The sequence below is a fragment of the Triturus cristatus genome, chromosome 4_1 (genome assembly GCF_964204655.1).
Source record: "Triturus cristatus chromosome 4_1, aTriCri1.1, whole genome shotgun sequence".
In the NCBI taxonomy this organism is placed as follows: domain Eukaryota; kingdom Metazoa; phylum Chordata; class Amphibia; order Caudata; family Salamandridae; genus Triturus; species Triturus cristatus.
In genome coordinates, this window is record NC_140585.1 from 916,178,883 (window position 1) to 916,196,969 (window position 18,087).

Below are 18,087 nucleotides of genomic sequence, written 5' to 3' on the forward strand. Positions count from 1 at the left end.
GGGTGATTGCTCCCTCTGGATCTTAACTCAAGTTTCATCAGTAACCAAGGGGTCCCATTTGAAGAGAAAGAAAGTATATTATGAAATATAGAGGATTCCCAGAGGATTCGTTGCCCAAATGACTCCTGTCGGTCTGACTCCACCCTATTTCTACTGGCCTTTCAGGGGAAAAAAGCAACAGTAGCAAAATCAACCCGTCTCGGAGAGACTGGGGCAATAGCTAGGCCATTCACAATCAAAGTGGCAGACTGTATCTACTTAGCACTGCCACTGAGGAGTAGCGCCTTCTCCAAAGATATTGTTATTGAGCCCCGTCATCAGCGGCTGAACAAATGCCCTGGAGCCCCTGCGGTGCGAAGGGGCCCCTGAGCTCCAGGGGCCCCCTCCGGCACTGACAGGTCCCTGCCCTGAGAGCTACAGACTGGGTCCAGTCTGTGGGGGTCTCCCTGCATGTATTTTTCAGCCCCCCCTCAAGTTTTGCTACACCACTGTCCACCGTATGTGGGTCAGCAAGGAAGACTAAACTGGAGAAGGTTTCACCTAACAAGGAGGCTGCTCATGTTGCCTTTTAGTATAAACGGGCACAAGGGAGGCCGCCTTCAAGCTGGAAAGAAAAGTGCCCTCTGTCGGGATGGCAAGGACAAAGAAAGACAAGCACTGGTAAAGCAATTAGGTATGGTTTGCTTTTAGAGTCCTGACTGAAATATTTAAAAAGCCTGCTTCTTGAAAAAAAAAATGCTTAATGTATATAGTGCCTCTATAAGATAAATAATATAAAGTGTGATGATTCAGAGTACTTTGGAGATACAAAATAGTCCCTCATTCCTTTCAATGCAAGCACTCCATAGGAGCGGAATTTTACACCGAATAGCCAACAGCCTTGGGTGAGAGAGGAATACTCCACTGGCTGGAGCCAAAGACACTCTGCATTTTTTAACGAATTGATAACAATAGGTTATATAGACAGCTGCGCTGTTGACTCAGACTTAAAAAAGGGTGTGTGAAGGGCTTTGACTAGCAGACAGTCCCCGTAATAACCCTTGAAGAAGTTCATTTTACAGCACTTAAGCGCTAGAAGGCTTTTCTTCCCCTCTTACACCCCATGCCCTGCCATTTTCAAAACAGAAATTTTTGCTAAAATGTGTCAAATGGAATTTCCCAAGCAAATTGGTGTAATCTAGTTTGATGAAATCATATCCCCTACTTGACTTTTTGGGAAATTTGAAAACAAGTGTTTTATCATAGGGAAAATAGCAGTTTTACCACAGGCGTGGACGAAGCAAAAGTCGATCCAAAGATTAGGTTTTTCAGTCTGGTTACCACATAGTGCCCCAGTCCGGTAGGGTTTTGGTACCCCCCTTGAGAATGAGGAAGATAACTTCTTTAGCCACAGGATGGGATGCTGTCCAAGATTTACCAGACACCACTTATATCATTTGTAAGCTGAAAATCTAATGTTGAAAGACAGTTGGAAATCTGGCTGGAGGGAAATGTTTGACAACATATGGGCAGGAAATGTACAACCACAGAGGTGATTTGTGAAATATAGGATTATGACTAAAACTAGTGACGTCATTGACAGGCATCAGCCCCTCGTGGCCAATGAGGCAATGCTACCTTCCTACATACAATTTGCACAGGGAATACAAAAATGTTCAGCTCTTGGAAATATAGTATTGCCTTGTTGTTTTTTCAAAGCAATGAAAAGATGGTGCTTTGTTTCAAATAAAGGGAATTGAAAGGGTAGTTGGGGTGAGGGCTGTAATGATTACCAATGAGATATTTTAATCGCAGAGCTGACAAAACGTCAGCGTAAAAATTCAAAAGGCAGTTTTTCAACCCAGAATCAACTTTGTGGTTCATTATTCTCCTGCTATCCACCACAGACTTTGTGAGGTAAGGTATAATTGTGGTGATGTATGGATTTATTTAGAGACCGGCGGGCAGGCCTACAAGCTGCAGGAGCAGAGGACAACCCACCTCTGCTACCTTAGAAGTGTCTGCCTGCCACATCTCGAGGCCCAGCATCAAAAGTGCTTCCACCTAGGTGGAGGAAGTTCTTGTGTTGGATGTTTTTAATGCTGGCCAGCCCGCCATGCCACAAAGGCGTTTATGGAGCAGCTGGGATTTTGAACAAGTAGGGTAGTTTCTGAAAAAACAAATGTAATTTTATGGTAATGAGACTTAATAAAATGCATGTACACCACTAGTTTCTTGGCGCTGAACCTATTGTAAAAGAGGAAAGTCAATGAGCAAAAGCTTGTTTAAATAGCCACGTTTTAAGAACCTTCTTAAATGAGAAGAATTCGATCTCACAACTCAGAAAGAGAGGCATAGAATCCCAAAGAGTTTGTTCCATTACTACTTCTCTGTTTTTTTTCTTCTCAAATTTCTTGGTTCACAAGAGATGAGCAGATGTAGAAAAAGGGGTAGATTTATTGATTCCAATAGAGATAAATGTATGTGCTCTATCATGGGTTGCTTTGAAAATGATGCAAAAGGTCTTGAAATTAATTTGCTATACAACGGAGAGCCAGTACACATGTTTAAGTAGTGGCATGATAGGAGCTCTTCTAGGGGAGATGGTAATCAGACATACAGAGGTGTTTTGTACAGAATGAAGGCTCTTCAGCTCTTGGGCAGTTAGTTTTAAATAAAGTAAGAGGGCGTAATCCAGCTGCCATCAAACTAAACCTGCAATGGCCGATCTAAGATTCAATGTCCTAAATATACTAGAAGTTTACACTCCGGGTGTGGCGGGCATTTACTGTTTTTTTACTGCCTAGGAATGCTATGCTGTTCATGGTTTTCCCAGGCGGGAAAAACAGCTTACACCCTTCCAGTGACATGGAGCTGACAATTCTGTGGCAGCTGACCTGCCACTGAAAAGTAGCACATACTCCAAAGACATTGTGGCACCAAAAATGTATCTTCATCTGAAATAAAGCAGTTCCCCCAGTTCTAAATGAGATGGGAGGACTGGAGGACGGGAGGGGAAGGGATCTACCACTCTTTAAGGTTTTTAAGGTCTTAAAAGGCTTAAACTGCCATGTCAGCAATTAATGTTAATTAATACATTTAGATCAACAAGAAAGTTGTGGCCAACAACCCTCAAGTACAACAAGATTAAAAATGATGTTATGGGTACTTAAAGTTCGATAGAACAGGTTTTATTGCAGGACTTTACATTTTAGACTGAACTGTGGATTTCGACAACCATCTCTGTGGCTACCTCAAACATTGTTTCATGGCTCTTTAATGGGTTAATTTAAGACAAAGGCCTCTGCTCCCACAGCTGAGGGGGGACTACCATGTTTAGATATGCCAGCCCAGCTAGCAGGTATCTCTTAACCGAAAGTGCATCTCCAGGTGCGGTGGAGGCATCTTTTTACTGAGCGTGCACCATGCTTTTTAGCTCTCTCAGTATTTATTTTAGTGTGTGACAAACAAATTCTCAAAGAGGTTGTTTGATTGTGAAAACCAAGAAATCAATGACCCTGGCACGCAAGAAATTATGTCCCGGGGAATATTATTGCTGTTGCCTGCTTGGAACCCCCACACCTCGCTTGGTACAGCTGGGCGGGGTAAATATGCAGCAGCAGTACTGCCCTAAAGAGGGCAGACCACCTGATACATACAAATAGGCAACCCCGTGGCAACTCTCGCCGTTGAGGTGGATCAACTATAGGCCTGGGCAAAATTTCCATTATGCTGGTGTAATCCTGCGTAATTTCAGAAATTTCATATTACCATTGTTAAACAAAATTCCTGAAATTATGCCGTTACGCCACGTGGAAAAATTACACTGTGTTTGTGACAAATATTTAGAGCAGGACCACAGGAACAATGCAAATGACTAGAACAGGAGTGACTTTTGTTTGCAGAACTATTTTTCTAATGCAATATGTGTCCTTACATCCAAAATGGATGCGAGTGGGCATTTCTTGCTAAAATATAGTGCTGGATGGTAGTTGTGCACTACGGGTAATTTTCTGTTTGCAAAATGTCACTTAAGCAAAAGCAAATTACAAAATGTTTGCACACCCTCAATTCCACTATTGGTGAATAAACAGTTAACACATTTTAAATAAGGCAGAGGAAATGTAAGTTTGGCAGGGCAGTAGACCCACTGACTGACTGCAGTTCCTCCATCCCGTCAACCTGTGAATGAGTCCATATACCAACTAAAATGTACTATTTTGAAGACTTTTCTGTATTGCTCTGTATCTGAGCCTGCAATAGGTGTAATTAATTACACAATCAGTAATGCTCAGTCACATTACTCCTGTTTATTAGGGATGTCTTTGATTCTAAGATTCACAAACTTGCTTTTACCTATCACAAACATTATGAAAGTAAATGTGTTTCCACCATTACCACTGAAGGCTCCTTTTTAGCTTCCTATAGCTCATCTCAAAAGATAATGTGGGTAAATTGAATATGTGTGTACCAAATATTTTTCCACGGTTGTATTTGAAATTCAACAGGTTCTGCTATAAAGAGTGCTCTGAATAAAATGCATAAACATTGCTCCATTAATAGGTGTTCAAGCTACAAATGTAAAAAATATGTGTTTAGGAATTTATTGAAGGATGTGCTACCAGGGGCCGTATTATACAAATGCCCCAGGGCACAATGGGCGTTTGTGCCCACTTTGCGTGCCCCAGGGGCACTTTGGTATTACAGAAGAGGCCGCAGACGCAGCCCCTGAAAGGTGTGCCTAGCGCAATAAGGGGAAATGCGCTGCATACATAATATGGACTCTGGTAGCTGGATTTCAAATTGTATCCAATGTTCGTGGTTTCTAAGATGTCTTTGATGATAAAGTATTCAGCTGGATAACGATATCTTGTTATGGTAACGGTACCAAGTCTCTGCTCCACCAGCCGGTTCCATCGCCTATGCCCTTCCCTCATGTTTGTATTGTTTTTATAAATTGCTGAGTGGCCTTGTTGTGTGTAATCCAAGGAGACGTTATGTATTTACTCAGATGTTGTATTTTTACTCTTCTATGATGAGGAGGCGATAAAACATCCACTACAAAGTAAAGGTTTCTTCCTAGCCCCTTTCCACCGCAGTTGGCCTCCACTAGATCTAGCCTGATTATCAGCTGAACAGAGTGTATTTTGAAAAACCGTTTTATCTCATTACATAGACCGACAGACTCCAACTACTGCTGATGTTACCTTCTCTGGGAAGTACTCGTTGGTGGCAGGTAGAATGTGAGCAATAAATGGACTGTCCTTGATGTCCTCGTCATCACATATTACATGGACAGCATACTCCCCAGGCTCAGTGGGCCAGTAGCGGACATCGCAGGACCCGTCTCCCTTGTCATCGCACTCAATCTTGGCCTGAGATGGCCCCTCGATGGAGAATCCTAAAAGGAAGGTGAGGCAGGAATGAAAGCAAAAAGGTAAAAGATAAGAGGTTGCACAATTCACTCATGATACATTAGTGAGATAGTAAATGATAAAATAGATTCTCGTCTTCCACTTAATATGATTTTAACTTAGGGGCCCTTCTAGGATACCTACATCTGCTGTCTCTTACAGATAAGAGCCTAACAAGGTTTATACTGGCAAAAAAGCAACCCCGATGGTGAAGCATGCCACCTAGAGTGAGTGGGGAGGCCAGTGCCCTATTGAGATACAATTAGAGTAATGCAACCTCACAAAGCTCTCTCCGTATGGATAACGTCATACCTTAGAGAAAGACAGCCTTTAGGTAGGTAAAAACTCTTTAAACATTTGACACAAAATGTAACCTTCTCCCTTACCCAGTGTCCCCACTTCAGTTCCAATGGCCTCTACTACAAAATCTGCTGATTTGCCAACGACTCCAGTCTCCAGGCCAGGACCCCATGCTCGCACCTTCTGTGTCCCTGCTTCTGGGCCAACGAGCACTTCAAAAGGACTGTGTGGAGAAAAAACAATAAAACAGCAGTCAGAAAAGGGGACTACAAGTTTGCAAAATATGCAAGTATACACATTATTTCTACAGCATTGGCACAAAACAATAAATGTTTGAGTTGCACCTGTCATCTTGGGTTAGTCTCTGCAGGCCAACACCTGTCACTTTGAACCATCCTGGCCATCCTGTCAGCCATCTTGGTCCAGCATCTGCATAACTGTAACCTCTGTTTTGAATGTGTTCCTTCACATCTGCTTCAGCGACATGGACTTCATCTGTATCTAGAAAATCTGCTATGTGCATACTGCGTTGATCGTTGGTCTCAGTATACTGTACATGTCCAGTCTTTAGCCACTCAGTGGCCATTGCTATAAAGAACCATTATTTTCATACCTAAGCCTGTTCTTGTATAGGATTCAAGGCTGACTCTCCTCTGCCTTGGGCAAACCACAGGATGGTTTGCGCCAGCTCCAAAGTGTGGCCCTGAAAGTTCTGTTTCAAACAACACTCTGCCTTCATGTAAGCTCAGTCCACTTCAATTGTTGCAAGCTACAGGACTTTGCCAAAAAGACACAGAGGATTGGGATCTGCGACAGTTAGCTGATCAGCTACACAAATGTCTCATATTTTCCTCATCTTTGTTCTAGTTGTATCTAGTGTGTATCAAAAACCCATGATCACAATCCAAACAAAATGAAACCTTAGCCACAAGGAGCATGCAAATGTTGGCTCTCTATGCAGACTTTGATGTGCATTGGCCAACCATGAGCCACCAGATATTAAACAAGACTATATCTTGCCAACCAAAAGTCAGATACGCTGCATCAAGAGTTCCCTTACACCGTCTTCGTCATTTGGTTGGACGAAGGCCACCAAAGAGGAATTTACCTTCGTGGAATTGGATGTCCGCCCCAGGTGATGGTGACCACGTATTTTCCAGCAACAACGGGGTAGTAGTCACACTCGAACACACCGTCCCCAAGTTCACGGATTTTTACTGGCTCCTCTGTGCCTTCTAAAAGAGAAAGGTCATTGGTTTCAGACAATCAGGCAGTTTTTGGAATGGAGACGCTCACTGGACAACAGGTTAAGTTTGGAACACTGAATCAGTCGGTTGGTTAAGAGGGGATATTTTTCGTACCCATGAACAGACCAGTCCAAGAATCATGCCTAATCCCAGGTGTAAACATTGCTAAGATCGACCTAGTATAAGGCCATAACTGGGTGAGTGTTAGTCGATATAATGTTAGAAAAGTATACACAACACAAGTTGCTTGCTAATGTACTGGTGCCAACGAGCAGTGACCCTGTGATAAGAAATTGAACAAGGGAAAGTTACTCAGGGGCAGAATGATTGCACACTCATGCAAACGAGCAAGACATAAAAACAATATCTTGATGGTCCTGTATGATGTTTTATGATGTTTTCAGAGAGGACCGATGCTTGGCAGCCAATATGGAGCGATGGATTCAATAGCAGCTGATGGCGCACCTGTGATCAGAGAGTTCTCCACACTCTTCTAGTAGAGGACAGATATTCCCACTGGGACAGGACTGTTTTTCCTTCCCAGGACAGGTGCACGCATTGAGGTGGACAGCATGTTGTGAACCTGAATGTGTCCCTCTGCATTGACCTGCACGTCATCAGTTCTGACCCAAACTTACTTGGCCCTTTGACGGAGACCTTCAGCTCGCCGCTGCCCGCTCCCTTAGTGTAGACTTTGAAATCCGCCACTTCTTTCACCCTTACTCCCTTGGGCTGAAGACCACGGCCAGAAGCACGACAGGCGTTGGGATTGCAAGCTGTAAGGCAGATGGAAAGACAGACGGGTTATAATCGCTTTCTTAAAATTAAAGATCACAGTAGAACATAACTAATCTCAACCATGAGGACACGATGGGCAGGAACATGCACCTAACACCAGCGAGAGGCCTGGTGTTAAATGTATCATTGAAGATACCACAAGCAACCCCAGAGACTGCCAGTACGATGATAGTATGGATCCAGCACCTGCCAGAGTCCAGGAGACAGATCCATAGAGGAAAACAATACATGCGGCATCTGTGGCTCATAGAGCATTGTGTCATGCACCCAACATCAAAGGGAGGCTTGAGGATGTGTCTATAACCGGAATCACTCCACAGGATACCAGCGGTAGACCTGGGGATGGAGCTACAGCTGAAAACTCAACACCCACAACTGGCAAAGTATTCACATGATGCACCCAACACCAGGGAGAGACTGACGACAGATCTATAGCCGATGACATAGCACACAACCCCAACGAGTAATTCTCTCACTGAAGACACTGCATACAACCATAACAACTGCAGTAGGATGACATTATGCACCCAACACAAGTGAAAAACTCAAGAACACATCTAAATTTGAAGGCATCACACACAGCCCCAGTGATTGTCAAAGTGATGATTTCAAGCACCCAACACTAGTGAAAGACTAGAGGTGGAAACACCACACCTAACATCATTGACTGACAATGCATTCACATCATGCACACAATACCAGTGTGAAACCTGGGGATACATCTATAGCTGAAGATGACACAAATGGCATCAGTGACTCGCCAGGTGATGACAAGAAGGACCCAACATGACGGAAATACCGGGTAATAAATGTGTAAGTGAGGACATTGAACCCATTACCGGTGACAGGAAGTGTGATAGAGGGGTGAGCTAAATAACAGTCACAGACTTTGTAATGAGACTGTTGGTAACACTACATACACTAGGCTGGTGAAAATCATACTGATGAAGTGAGCCCTGCACAAGTGATGGATATGAGGAGAACGTTAGAACCCCCCGACAATACTGACACGACCGATGATGGCACTAGGCACACAACAGTAGTGACAGCCAGATGCCACCAGACAAGACATTCGATACTAATGAAGAGGTTCATGATTAAACCAGACTTCCAACACTACTGACAGGCCTGGTGGGGCCACAGACCCCCAACACTAGTGAAAGGCCTGGTGATGGCATTAACACTTTTGAAAAGTCTGGTGATGCCATCAAAGTACCCAGCACTGGTGACAGGCTGTGATGACACCGAACACGCAATACTCTAGTGACTAGATAGGTGACCACAACAAATCCCCAACACTAGTGGCCACTTGTGATGAAAACAGAAATGCAACACTGGAGAGAAGCCTGGTGTCGACAGTCGACGGCGATTTGAATTTGTGATAAACCTAGTGATGACGTTAGCCACTCAAACACAATTGTCAGGCCCAAAGACAGCTCACCTACTGATGAGATGATACCTGCACACAACACTATTGATAAACCTGGTATTGACCCCCACACCGTACAAAAGAGAATGACCTGGTGATGAAACCATGCTCTAAACTATTGGCAGGCCCAGCCAATACAAAAGATTACTAGCTGATCAGATGTATGCTAGCACATGCGCGCACACAAACACATACACACACATGAACATACATACACATGGATGCAAACAGTAGTGAGAACTAGTGGCATTAGGCTCACACTAGTGGCAGATCTGAAGGCAGCTCAGTGGCTGACACACAAGGAGCTGTGAACAGTCTGTGTTCATGCATTCTAGGTACCTGCAGAGAACCCCAGTAGACATATGCAGACTGGCAACTTTCTTTCCCTGAAAGTGCACTCAAAAGCTCTCCCTCATAGGACTCCAGATATATATCACAGGAAGTGCAAAATTCAAGGACTATCTCCCCTTCAACATGCGCAGAAGGCCAAATGCACATGCGCAAATTTCAAGCACATGCCTCTTAATACTACAAGAGAGCGCTAGCGCCAAGGACTATTTACTTTCCGCAGACATGCAACGGTCAACTACCCAACATCCTTCTCGCTAACTCGAAACATGCATGACAGCAACAGTCAATGACTGAGGGCTTCTGTGTTTGGTGAAAGGAGGCTTCTCCCGCGTGAAGCTCTCAGTAGTCACTATGGCAGCACTCAAACATTACTATATACATGGTTATTCATTATTCTGTTTCCATCTGTGGTTCTATTTATGTATCAGTGTCCCGTTTGCTATTCATCACACCGTGTTCCTCATTAGTGCATGCATGCGAATTCACCCCCATTCCTAATGTCTTCACACATCTTCCTCCGAGGTTAGTCCACCGGTGGGTGTTGCATTTATGTGCTGAGTGTTTTCGACGTGCACGTGTATTTTCTCGCACAAAGTGACATACACGCACCTTCCCCTACCCCGAGGGAGGGAAGTCTGACCAAAGTAGTTGATCGCTTTCATTGGACTGGAGTAAGGATGCTCTCCATCTGAACATGCCATTTTACTGAAGTGCATGAGCAGGGTTAGTAGACAGAATTGTTGTCCTTTATTGTCTCTGGATCCCTTTAGTGTATTTTTCTTAGATAAACTTATTTTGCAATGTCCATTATTTCTTTCTATAAATGCCCTTTTACTTATTAGAAAAGTTCATATAATGCATAGGTTATGACGTTGCCATTATAGTTCTTAGGTATATTTATGCAAATATCCTGTCAATGGGATGGGCTGGTTTGAGCAGAAGTATCCTTATCTCGGGTTCAAAGGGGCCATCTGGTGGATGGTGTCAGAGTAGGTTTCAAAACCCGAGCAAACATCATCACATATTCTGGATTCTTTTCTAAAATGTGACAGAAGTGTTCCCTTTTGGAGCCTGTGGAGATCCATTGGCAGGGAATACTTGTGAAAAGAGTGTAATATTAAACACATAAATTCTTGGCTGCTCGGTTTAAGGGAGACCCCGAAGGACACATTCCTGAGCTCACAAGTCAAGCGCAGCTGCATCGTATTGTCTGAGGAGCTCTGCTTAAAATACACAGCCTGACCACATCACTCCCCTCGGGGGTAATGGGGTGGAACGTGTTTTTAACCAGTGCACTTAGCAGATCTGACCCGAGCTTGGAGAGCAGACACACACTGGTCCGACTATGAGCTCAGTTTAGAGAGAAGCCACACGCAGATTGGAGCCTGAGATCAGAGAACAGGCACACACAGAGCCGAGACCAGAGTGCAGACACACACTGAGCAGTAGATCAGCAGTAGATCAGAGAGCAGTCCTCACTGAACCAGAGATCAGAGAGCAGAGTGCAGACACACACAGAGCCAGAGATCAGAGAGCAGCCCATTCTAAGGAGAAGACCAGAGAGCAGTCATTCACTGACCTCAGCTGGAAATATGAGAGAAGCCAGACACTGATCTGAGCTGAAGATCAGAGCACAGCCACACACAGAGCCAGAGAGCATAGTGCAGACACACACTGAGCCAGAGATCAGAGAGCAGCCCACACTCTGCTAGAGATCAGAGAGCAGACACACTGAACCAGAGATCAGAGAGCAGAGTGCAGACACACACAGAGCCAGAGATCAGAGAGCAGCCCATTCTAAGGAGAAGACCAGAGAGCAGTCATTCACTGACCTCAGCTGGAAATATGAGAGAAGCCAGACACTGATCTGAGCTGAAGATCAGAGCACAGCCACACACAGAGCCAGAGAGCATAGTGCAGACACACACTGAGCCAGAGATCAGAGAGCAGCCCACACTCTGCTGGAGATCAGAGAGCAGTCCTCACTGAACCAGAGATCAGAGAGCAGACACACTGAACCAGAGATCAGAGAGCAGACACACTGAACCAGAGATCAGAGAGCAGAGTGCAGACACACACAGAGCCAGAGATCAGAGAGCAGCCCATTCTAAGGAGAAGACCAGAGAGCAGTCATTCACTGACCTCAGCTGGAAATATGAGAGAAGCCAGACACTGATCTGAGCTGAAGATCAGAGCACAGCCACACACAGAGCCAGAGAGCATAGTGCAGACACACACTGAGCCAGAGATCAGAGAGCAGCCCACACTCTGCTGGAGATCAGAGAGCAGTCCTCACTGAACCAGAGATCAGAGAGCAGACACACTGAACCAGAGATCAGAGAGCAGACACACTGAACCAGAGATCAGAGAGCAGACACACTGAACCAGAGATCAGAGAGCAGACACACTGAACCAGAGATCAGAGAGCAACCACACTGAACCAGAGATCAGAGAGCAGCCCATTCTAAGGAGACCAGAGAGCAGCCATTCACTGACCTCAGCTGGAAATATGAGAGAAGCCAGACACTGATCTGAGCTGAAGATCAGAGCACAGCCACACACAGAGCCAGAGAGCATAGTGCAGACACACACTGAGCCAGAGATCAGAGAGCAGCCCACACTCTGCTGGAGATCAGAGAGCAGTCCTCACTGAACCAGAGAGCATAGTGCAGACACACACTGAGCCAGAGATCAGAGAGCAGCCCACACCCTGCTGGAGATCAGAGAGCAGTCCTCACTGAACCAGAGAGCAGACACACACTGAGCCAGAGATCTGAGAGCAGCCCACACTCTGCTAGAGATCAGAGAGCAGCCACACTATTAAGAAGAGCGGAGAGCAGAGTGCAGACACACACAGAGCCAGAGATCAGAAAGCAGACACACTGAACCAGAAATCAGAGAGCAGCCACACTGAACCAGAGATCAGAGAGCAGACACACTGAACCAGAGATCGGAGTGCAGACACACTGAACCAGAGATCAGAGTGCAGACATACACTGAACCAGAGATCAGAGTGCAGACATACACTGAACCAGAGATCAGAGAGCAGCCACACTGAACCAGAGATCAGAGAGCAGACACACTGAACCAGAGATCAGAGAGCAGACACACTAAACCAGAGATCAGAGTGCAGCCCGCACTCTGCTGGAGATCAGAAAGCAGCCACGCTCTTATGGAGATCGGAGAGCAGAGTGCAGACGCACACAGAGAACAGAGAGCAGACACACTGAAGCAGAGATCAGAGAGCAGCCACACTGAACCAGAGATCAGAGTGCAGACATACACTAAACCAGAGATCAGAGAGTATCCACGCTGAACCAGAGATCAGAGAGCAGACACACTGAACCAGAGATCAGAGAGCAGAGTGCAGACACACACAAAGCTGGAGATCAGAAAGCAGGCACACACAGAGCCAAAGAGCAGAGAGCAGCCACACTCTGCTGGAGATCAGAGAGCAGCCCTCACTGAACCAGAGATCAGAGAGCAGAGTACAGACATACACAGAGCCGGAGATCAGAGAACAGCCACACTCTGCTGGAGATCAGAGAGCAGCCCACACTCTGATGGAGATCAGAGAGCAGCCCACACTCTGATGGAGATCAGAGAGCAGCTCACACTCTGCTAGAGATCAGAGAGCAGCCACACTCTGATGGAGATCAGAGAGCAGTCCACACTCTGATGGAGATCAGAGAGCAGCCCACACTCTGATGGAGATCAGAGAGCAGCCACACTCTGATGGAGATTAGAGAGCAGCCACACTCTGATGGAGATCAGAGAGCAGCTCACACTCTGCTAGAGATCAGAGAGCAGCCACACTCTGATGGAGATCAGAGAGCAGTCCACACTCTGATGGAGATCAGAGAGCAGCCCACACTCTGATGGAGATCAGAGAGCAGCCACACTCTGATGGAGATTAGAGAGCAGCCACACTCTGATGGAGATCAGAGAGCAGCCTACACTGAACCAGAGATGAGAGAGCAGCCCACACTCTGATGGAGATCAGAGGGCAGCCCACACTGAACCAGAGATCAGAGGGCAGCCCACACTCTGATGGAGATCAGAGGGCAGACATCCTGAACCAGATATCAGAGAGCAGACACACTCTACTGGAGATCAGAGAGCAGACACACTCTACTGGAGATCAGAGGGGAGCCCACACTCTGCTAGAGATCAGAGAGCAGCCCACACTGAACCAGAGATCAGAGAGCAGACACACTGAACCAGAGATCAGAGTGCAGCCCACACTCTGCTGGAGATCAGAGAGCAGCCACGCTCTTATGGAGATCGGAGAGCAGAGTGCAGACGCACACAGAGCCAGAGATCAGAGAGCAGACACACTGAACCAGAAATCAGAGAGCAGCCACACTGAACCAGAGATCAGAGAGCAGACACACTGAACCAGAGATCAGAGTGCAGACACACACTGAACCACAGATCAGACACCCAGAGATCAGAGTGCAGACACACACTGAACCAGAGATCAGACAGCAACCACACTGAACCAGAGATCAGAGAGCAGACACACTGAACCAGAGATCAGAGTGCAGACATACACTGAACCAGAGATCAGAGAGCAGCCACACTGAACCAGAGATCAGAGAGCAGCCACACTGAACCAGAGATCAGAGAGCAGACACACTGAACCAGAGATCAGAGTGCAGCCCACACTCTGCTGGAGATCAGAGAGCAGCCATGCTCTTATGGAGATCGGAGAGCAGAGTGCAGACGCACACAGAGCCAGAGATCAGAGAGCAGACACACTGAACCAGAGATCAGAGAGCAGCCACACTGAACCAGAGATCAGAGAGCAGACACACTGAACCAGAGATCAGAGTGCAGACACACACTGAACCAGAGATCAGACAGCAACCACACTGAACCAGAGAGCAGACACACTGAACCAGAGATCAGAGTGCAGACATACACTGAACCAGAGATCAGAGAGCAGCCACGCTGAACCAGAGATCAGAGAGCAGACACACTGAACCAGAGATCAGAGAGCAGAGTGCAGACATACACAGAGCCGGAGATCAGAGAGCAGGCACACACAGAGCCAGAGAGCAGAGAGCAGCCACACTCTGCTGGAGATCAGAGAGCAGCCCTCACTGAACCAGAGAGCAGAGTGCAGACACACACAGAGCCGGAGATCAGAGAACAGCCACACTCTGCTGGAGATCAGAGAGCAGCCCACACTCTGATGGAGATCAGAGAGCAGCTCACACTCTGATGGAGATCAGAGAGTAGCCCACCCTCTGATGGAGATCAGAGAGCAGCCCACACTCTGATGGAGATCAGAGAGCAGCCACACTCTGATGGAGATTAGAGAGCAGCCACACTCTGATGGAGATCAGAGAGCAGCCCACACTCTGATGGAGATCAGAGAGCAGCCCACACTCTGCTAGAGATCAGAGAGCAGCCACACTCTGATGGAGATCAGAGAGTAGCCCACACTCTGATGGAGATCAGAGAGCAGCCCACACTCTGATGGAGATCAGAGAGCAGCCACACTCTGATGGAGATTAGAGAGCAGACCACACTGAACCAGAGATCAGAGAGCAGCCCACATTCTGATGGAGATCAGAGAGCAGACACACTCTACTGGTGATCAGAGAGCAGCCACACTCTGATGGAGATCAGAGAGCAGCCACACTCTGATGGAGATCAGAGAGCAGCCACATTCTGATGGAGATCAGAGAGCAGCCACACTCTGATGGAGATCAGAGAGCAGCCACACTCTGATGGAGAAAAGAGAGCAGCCACACTCTGATGGAGATCAGAGAGCAGCCACATTCTGATGGAGATCAGAGAGCAGCCACACTCTGATGGAGATCAGAGAGCAGCCCACACTCTGATGGAGATCAGAGAGCAGCCCCACTCTGATGGAGATCAGAGAGTAGCCCACACTCTGATGGAGATCAGAGAGCAGCCCACACTCTGATGGAGATCAGAGAGCAGCCACACTCTGATGGAGATTAGAGAGCAGACCACACTGAACCAGAGATCAGAGAGCAGCCCACATTCTGATGGAGATCAGAGAGCAGACACACTCTACTGGTGATCAGAGAGCAGCCACACTCTGATGGAGATCAGAGAGCAGCCACACTCTGATGGAGATCAGAGAGCAGCCACATTCTGATGGAGATCAGAGAGCAGCCACACTCTGATGGAGATCAGAGAGCAGCCACACTCTGATGGAGAAAAGAGAGCAGCCACACTCTGATGGAGATCAGAGAGCAGCCACATTCTGATGGAGATCAGAGAGCAGCCACACTCTGATGGAGATCAGAGAGCAGCCACACTCTGATGGAGAAAAGAGAGCAGGCACACTCTGATGGAGATCAGAGGGCAGCCCACACTGAACCAGAGATCAGGGAGCAGCCTCTGCTAGAGATCAGAGAGAAGCCACACTCTGCTGGAGATCAGAGCGCAGCCCACACTGATCTGAGTTGGAGATGAGAGTGCAGACATACACTGACCTGAGCTGGGGGCTAGACAGCAGACATACTGATCTGAGCTGGAGATCAGAACACAGCCACAGAAAGAGATGGAGATCAGAGAACAGACACACCCTGAACCAGAGATCCGAGCGCAGCAACACACTAATGTGAGCTGGAGATCAGAGAGCAACCACACGACGAGCCAGAAATCAGACAGCAGCCCACACTGAGGTGAAGATCAAGGAGCAACCACACACTGACCCTAGTTAGAGGTCAGAAACCAGCCACACAGAGAGCCGGTAAATAGAGTGCAGCCACACACAGAGCCAGAGAGCAGCCGCACAATGATCTGAGCTGGAGGCCAGAGAGCAACCACACACTGATCTGAGCTGGAGATCAGAGCACAGATAAACATAGATTTGAGTTGGAGCCCAGAGTGCAGCCACCCACATATCCAGAGAGCAGCTACACACTGAGCCAGAGAACAGAGCACAACAATACACTGATGTGAGCTGGAGATCTGAGCACAGCAACACACTGATGTGAGCTGGAGATCAGAGCACAACCACACACAGAGCCAGAGATCAAACAGCAGCCCATTCTAAGGAGGAGACCATAGAGCAGCCATTCACTGACCTCAGCTGGAAATATGAGAGAAGCCACACACTGATCTGAGCTGGAGATCAGAGCACAGATAAACATAGATTTGAATTGGAGCCCAGAGTGCAGCCACACACATATCCAGAGAGCAGCTACACACTGAGCCAGAGAACAGAGCACAACAACACACTGATGTGAGCTGGAGATCAGAGCACAACCACACACAGAGCCAGAGATCAAACAGCAGCCCATTCTAAGGAGGAGACCATAGAGTAGCCATTCACTGACCTCAGCTGGAAATATGAGAGAAGCCGCACACTGATCTGAGCTGAAGATCAGAGCACAGCCACACACAGAGCTGCAGATCAGAGAGTAGACACACACTGTACCGGAGATCAGAGTGCAGCCACACACAGAGCCAGAGACCAGACACACACTGGCCTGAGCTGGGAATCACAGAGCAGCCACACTCTGATCTGAGCTGGAGATCAAAGAGCAGCCACATTTATCACAGGAGATTAGAAAGCAGCCTTGCTCTAAGCTGGGTTTAGGGAGAAGCCATGTGCAGACCAGAGATGGCGATTGGAGAGCAGCCCATACTACCATTCCCTTCTAGTTCAGTAGAAAGCCCCCTGACATGTAGGCCTCCTCTGACTGTCATACTTGCACCACAGTAATTCCGATCACACCAGGCCCCAAAAAACAAAGCTCTCCCACAGCTGTGACATGCTGTAGGTGTGCCTTAGGCACCCCATTCAAGTTGAGTCATCCACCCCCAGCCCTCAAGGTATCAAAGGGTCTGGATTTATCATGAAAATCACATTCACCCAATACTCCGATACACAGCTCCTCTCCGACTACCAGGGGTTTTCAATGTCCCATGGCATTCAATCTGAACTAAAGCCATGGTTCACAGTTGTGCTCCTGTGACCTTATCCTCTAGTAGTGCCTTGAAAATCCCATTCACCCAATGTCCCGATATACAGCTCTTCCCCTGCTACCGCAGAGGTGGCTGCACCGTGATAACCCTTCGAGTTCTGAGAGCCTGATTCACAAATGGCCTCCACAGTCGTGGTGGAGGTCCCACAGAATCTTCTCAATGTGCAGATTCCACCCCAAGTGCGGAGACTCCCCCACAACTGCAGTGCCTCCGTCATGAGCATGGAGGCCCTTTGTGAAACAGGCCCTAAGTGTGAATATTATTTTTTACTAAATGTGTGACTACTAATTCTCCAAAAGTGTTCTTAATATCTTCCATTTACTTGTACAATACTAACAAGTCTCTGCAGTCCAATCCTTTGGAACAGAAGGCCTCTCTACCTTAAGTTCCTTTTTTACACACCACATGAGGGACATGCTCTACCCCTCAATTGCTAAGAATTCAAGTCATCTAACTTCTGTGCACACTTTGTTATTCATAGGTTCTTGGGAATGACTCTCTTGATAGCACCAATTTGTAAAGGAAAGATAACCCTGCTGCTGACAGCCCCTACTGACAATTCTATATTTAAACTATGCCAGTGGACATTACT

General features: G+C 46.9%; 1 protein-coding gene across 5 annotated transcripts in view; it reads right to left on the minus strand.

Moving 5' to 3' along the window:
• FLNC (filamin C) overlaps window positions 1-18,087 on the minus strand; it is a 206,718-nt gene that overhangs the window by 92,169 nt on the left and 96,462 nt on the right. For all 5 annotated transcript variants that reach the window (XM_085653708.1, XM_085653712.1, XM_085653707.1 and 2 more), the window contains 4 exons: window positions 7,579-7,716; window positions 6,802-6,928; window positions 5,780-5,916; window positions 5,187-5,380 (listed from right to left, as the gene is read on the minus strand). In XM_085653708.1, the coding sequence (XP_085509834.1) occupies window positions 5,187-5,380; window positions 5,780-5,916; window positions 6,802-6,928; window positions 7,579-7,716 (596 nt within the window). The remainder of the gene's footprint in view (window positions 1-5,186; window positions 5,381-5,779; window positions 5,917-6,801; window positions 6,929-7,578; window positions 7,717-18,087) is intronic.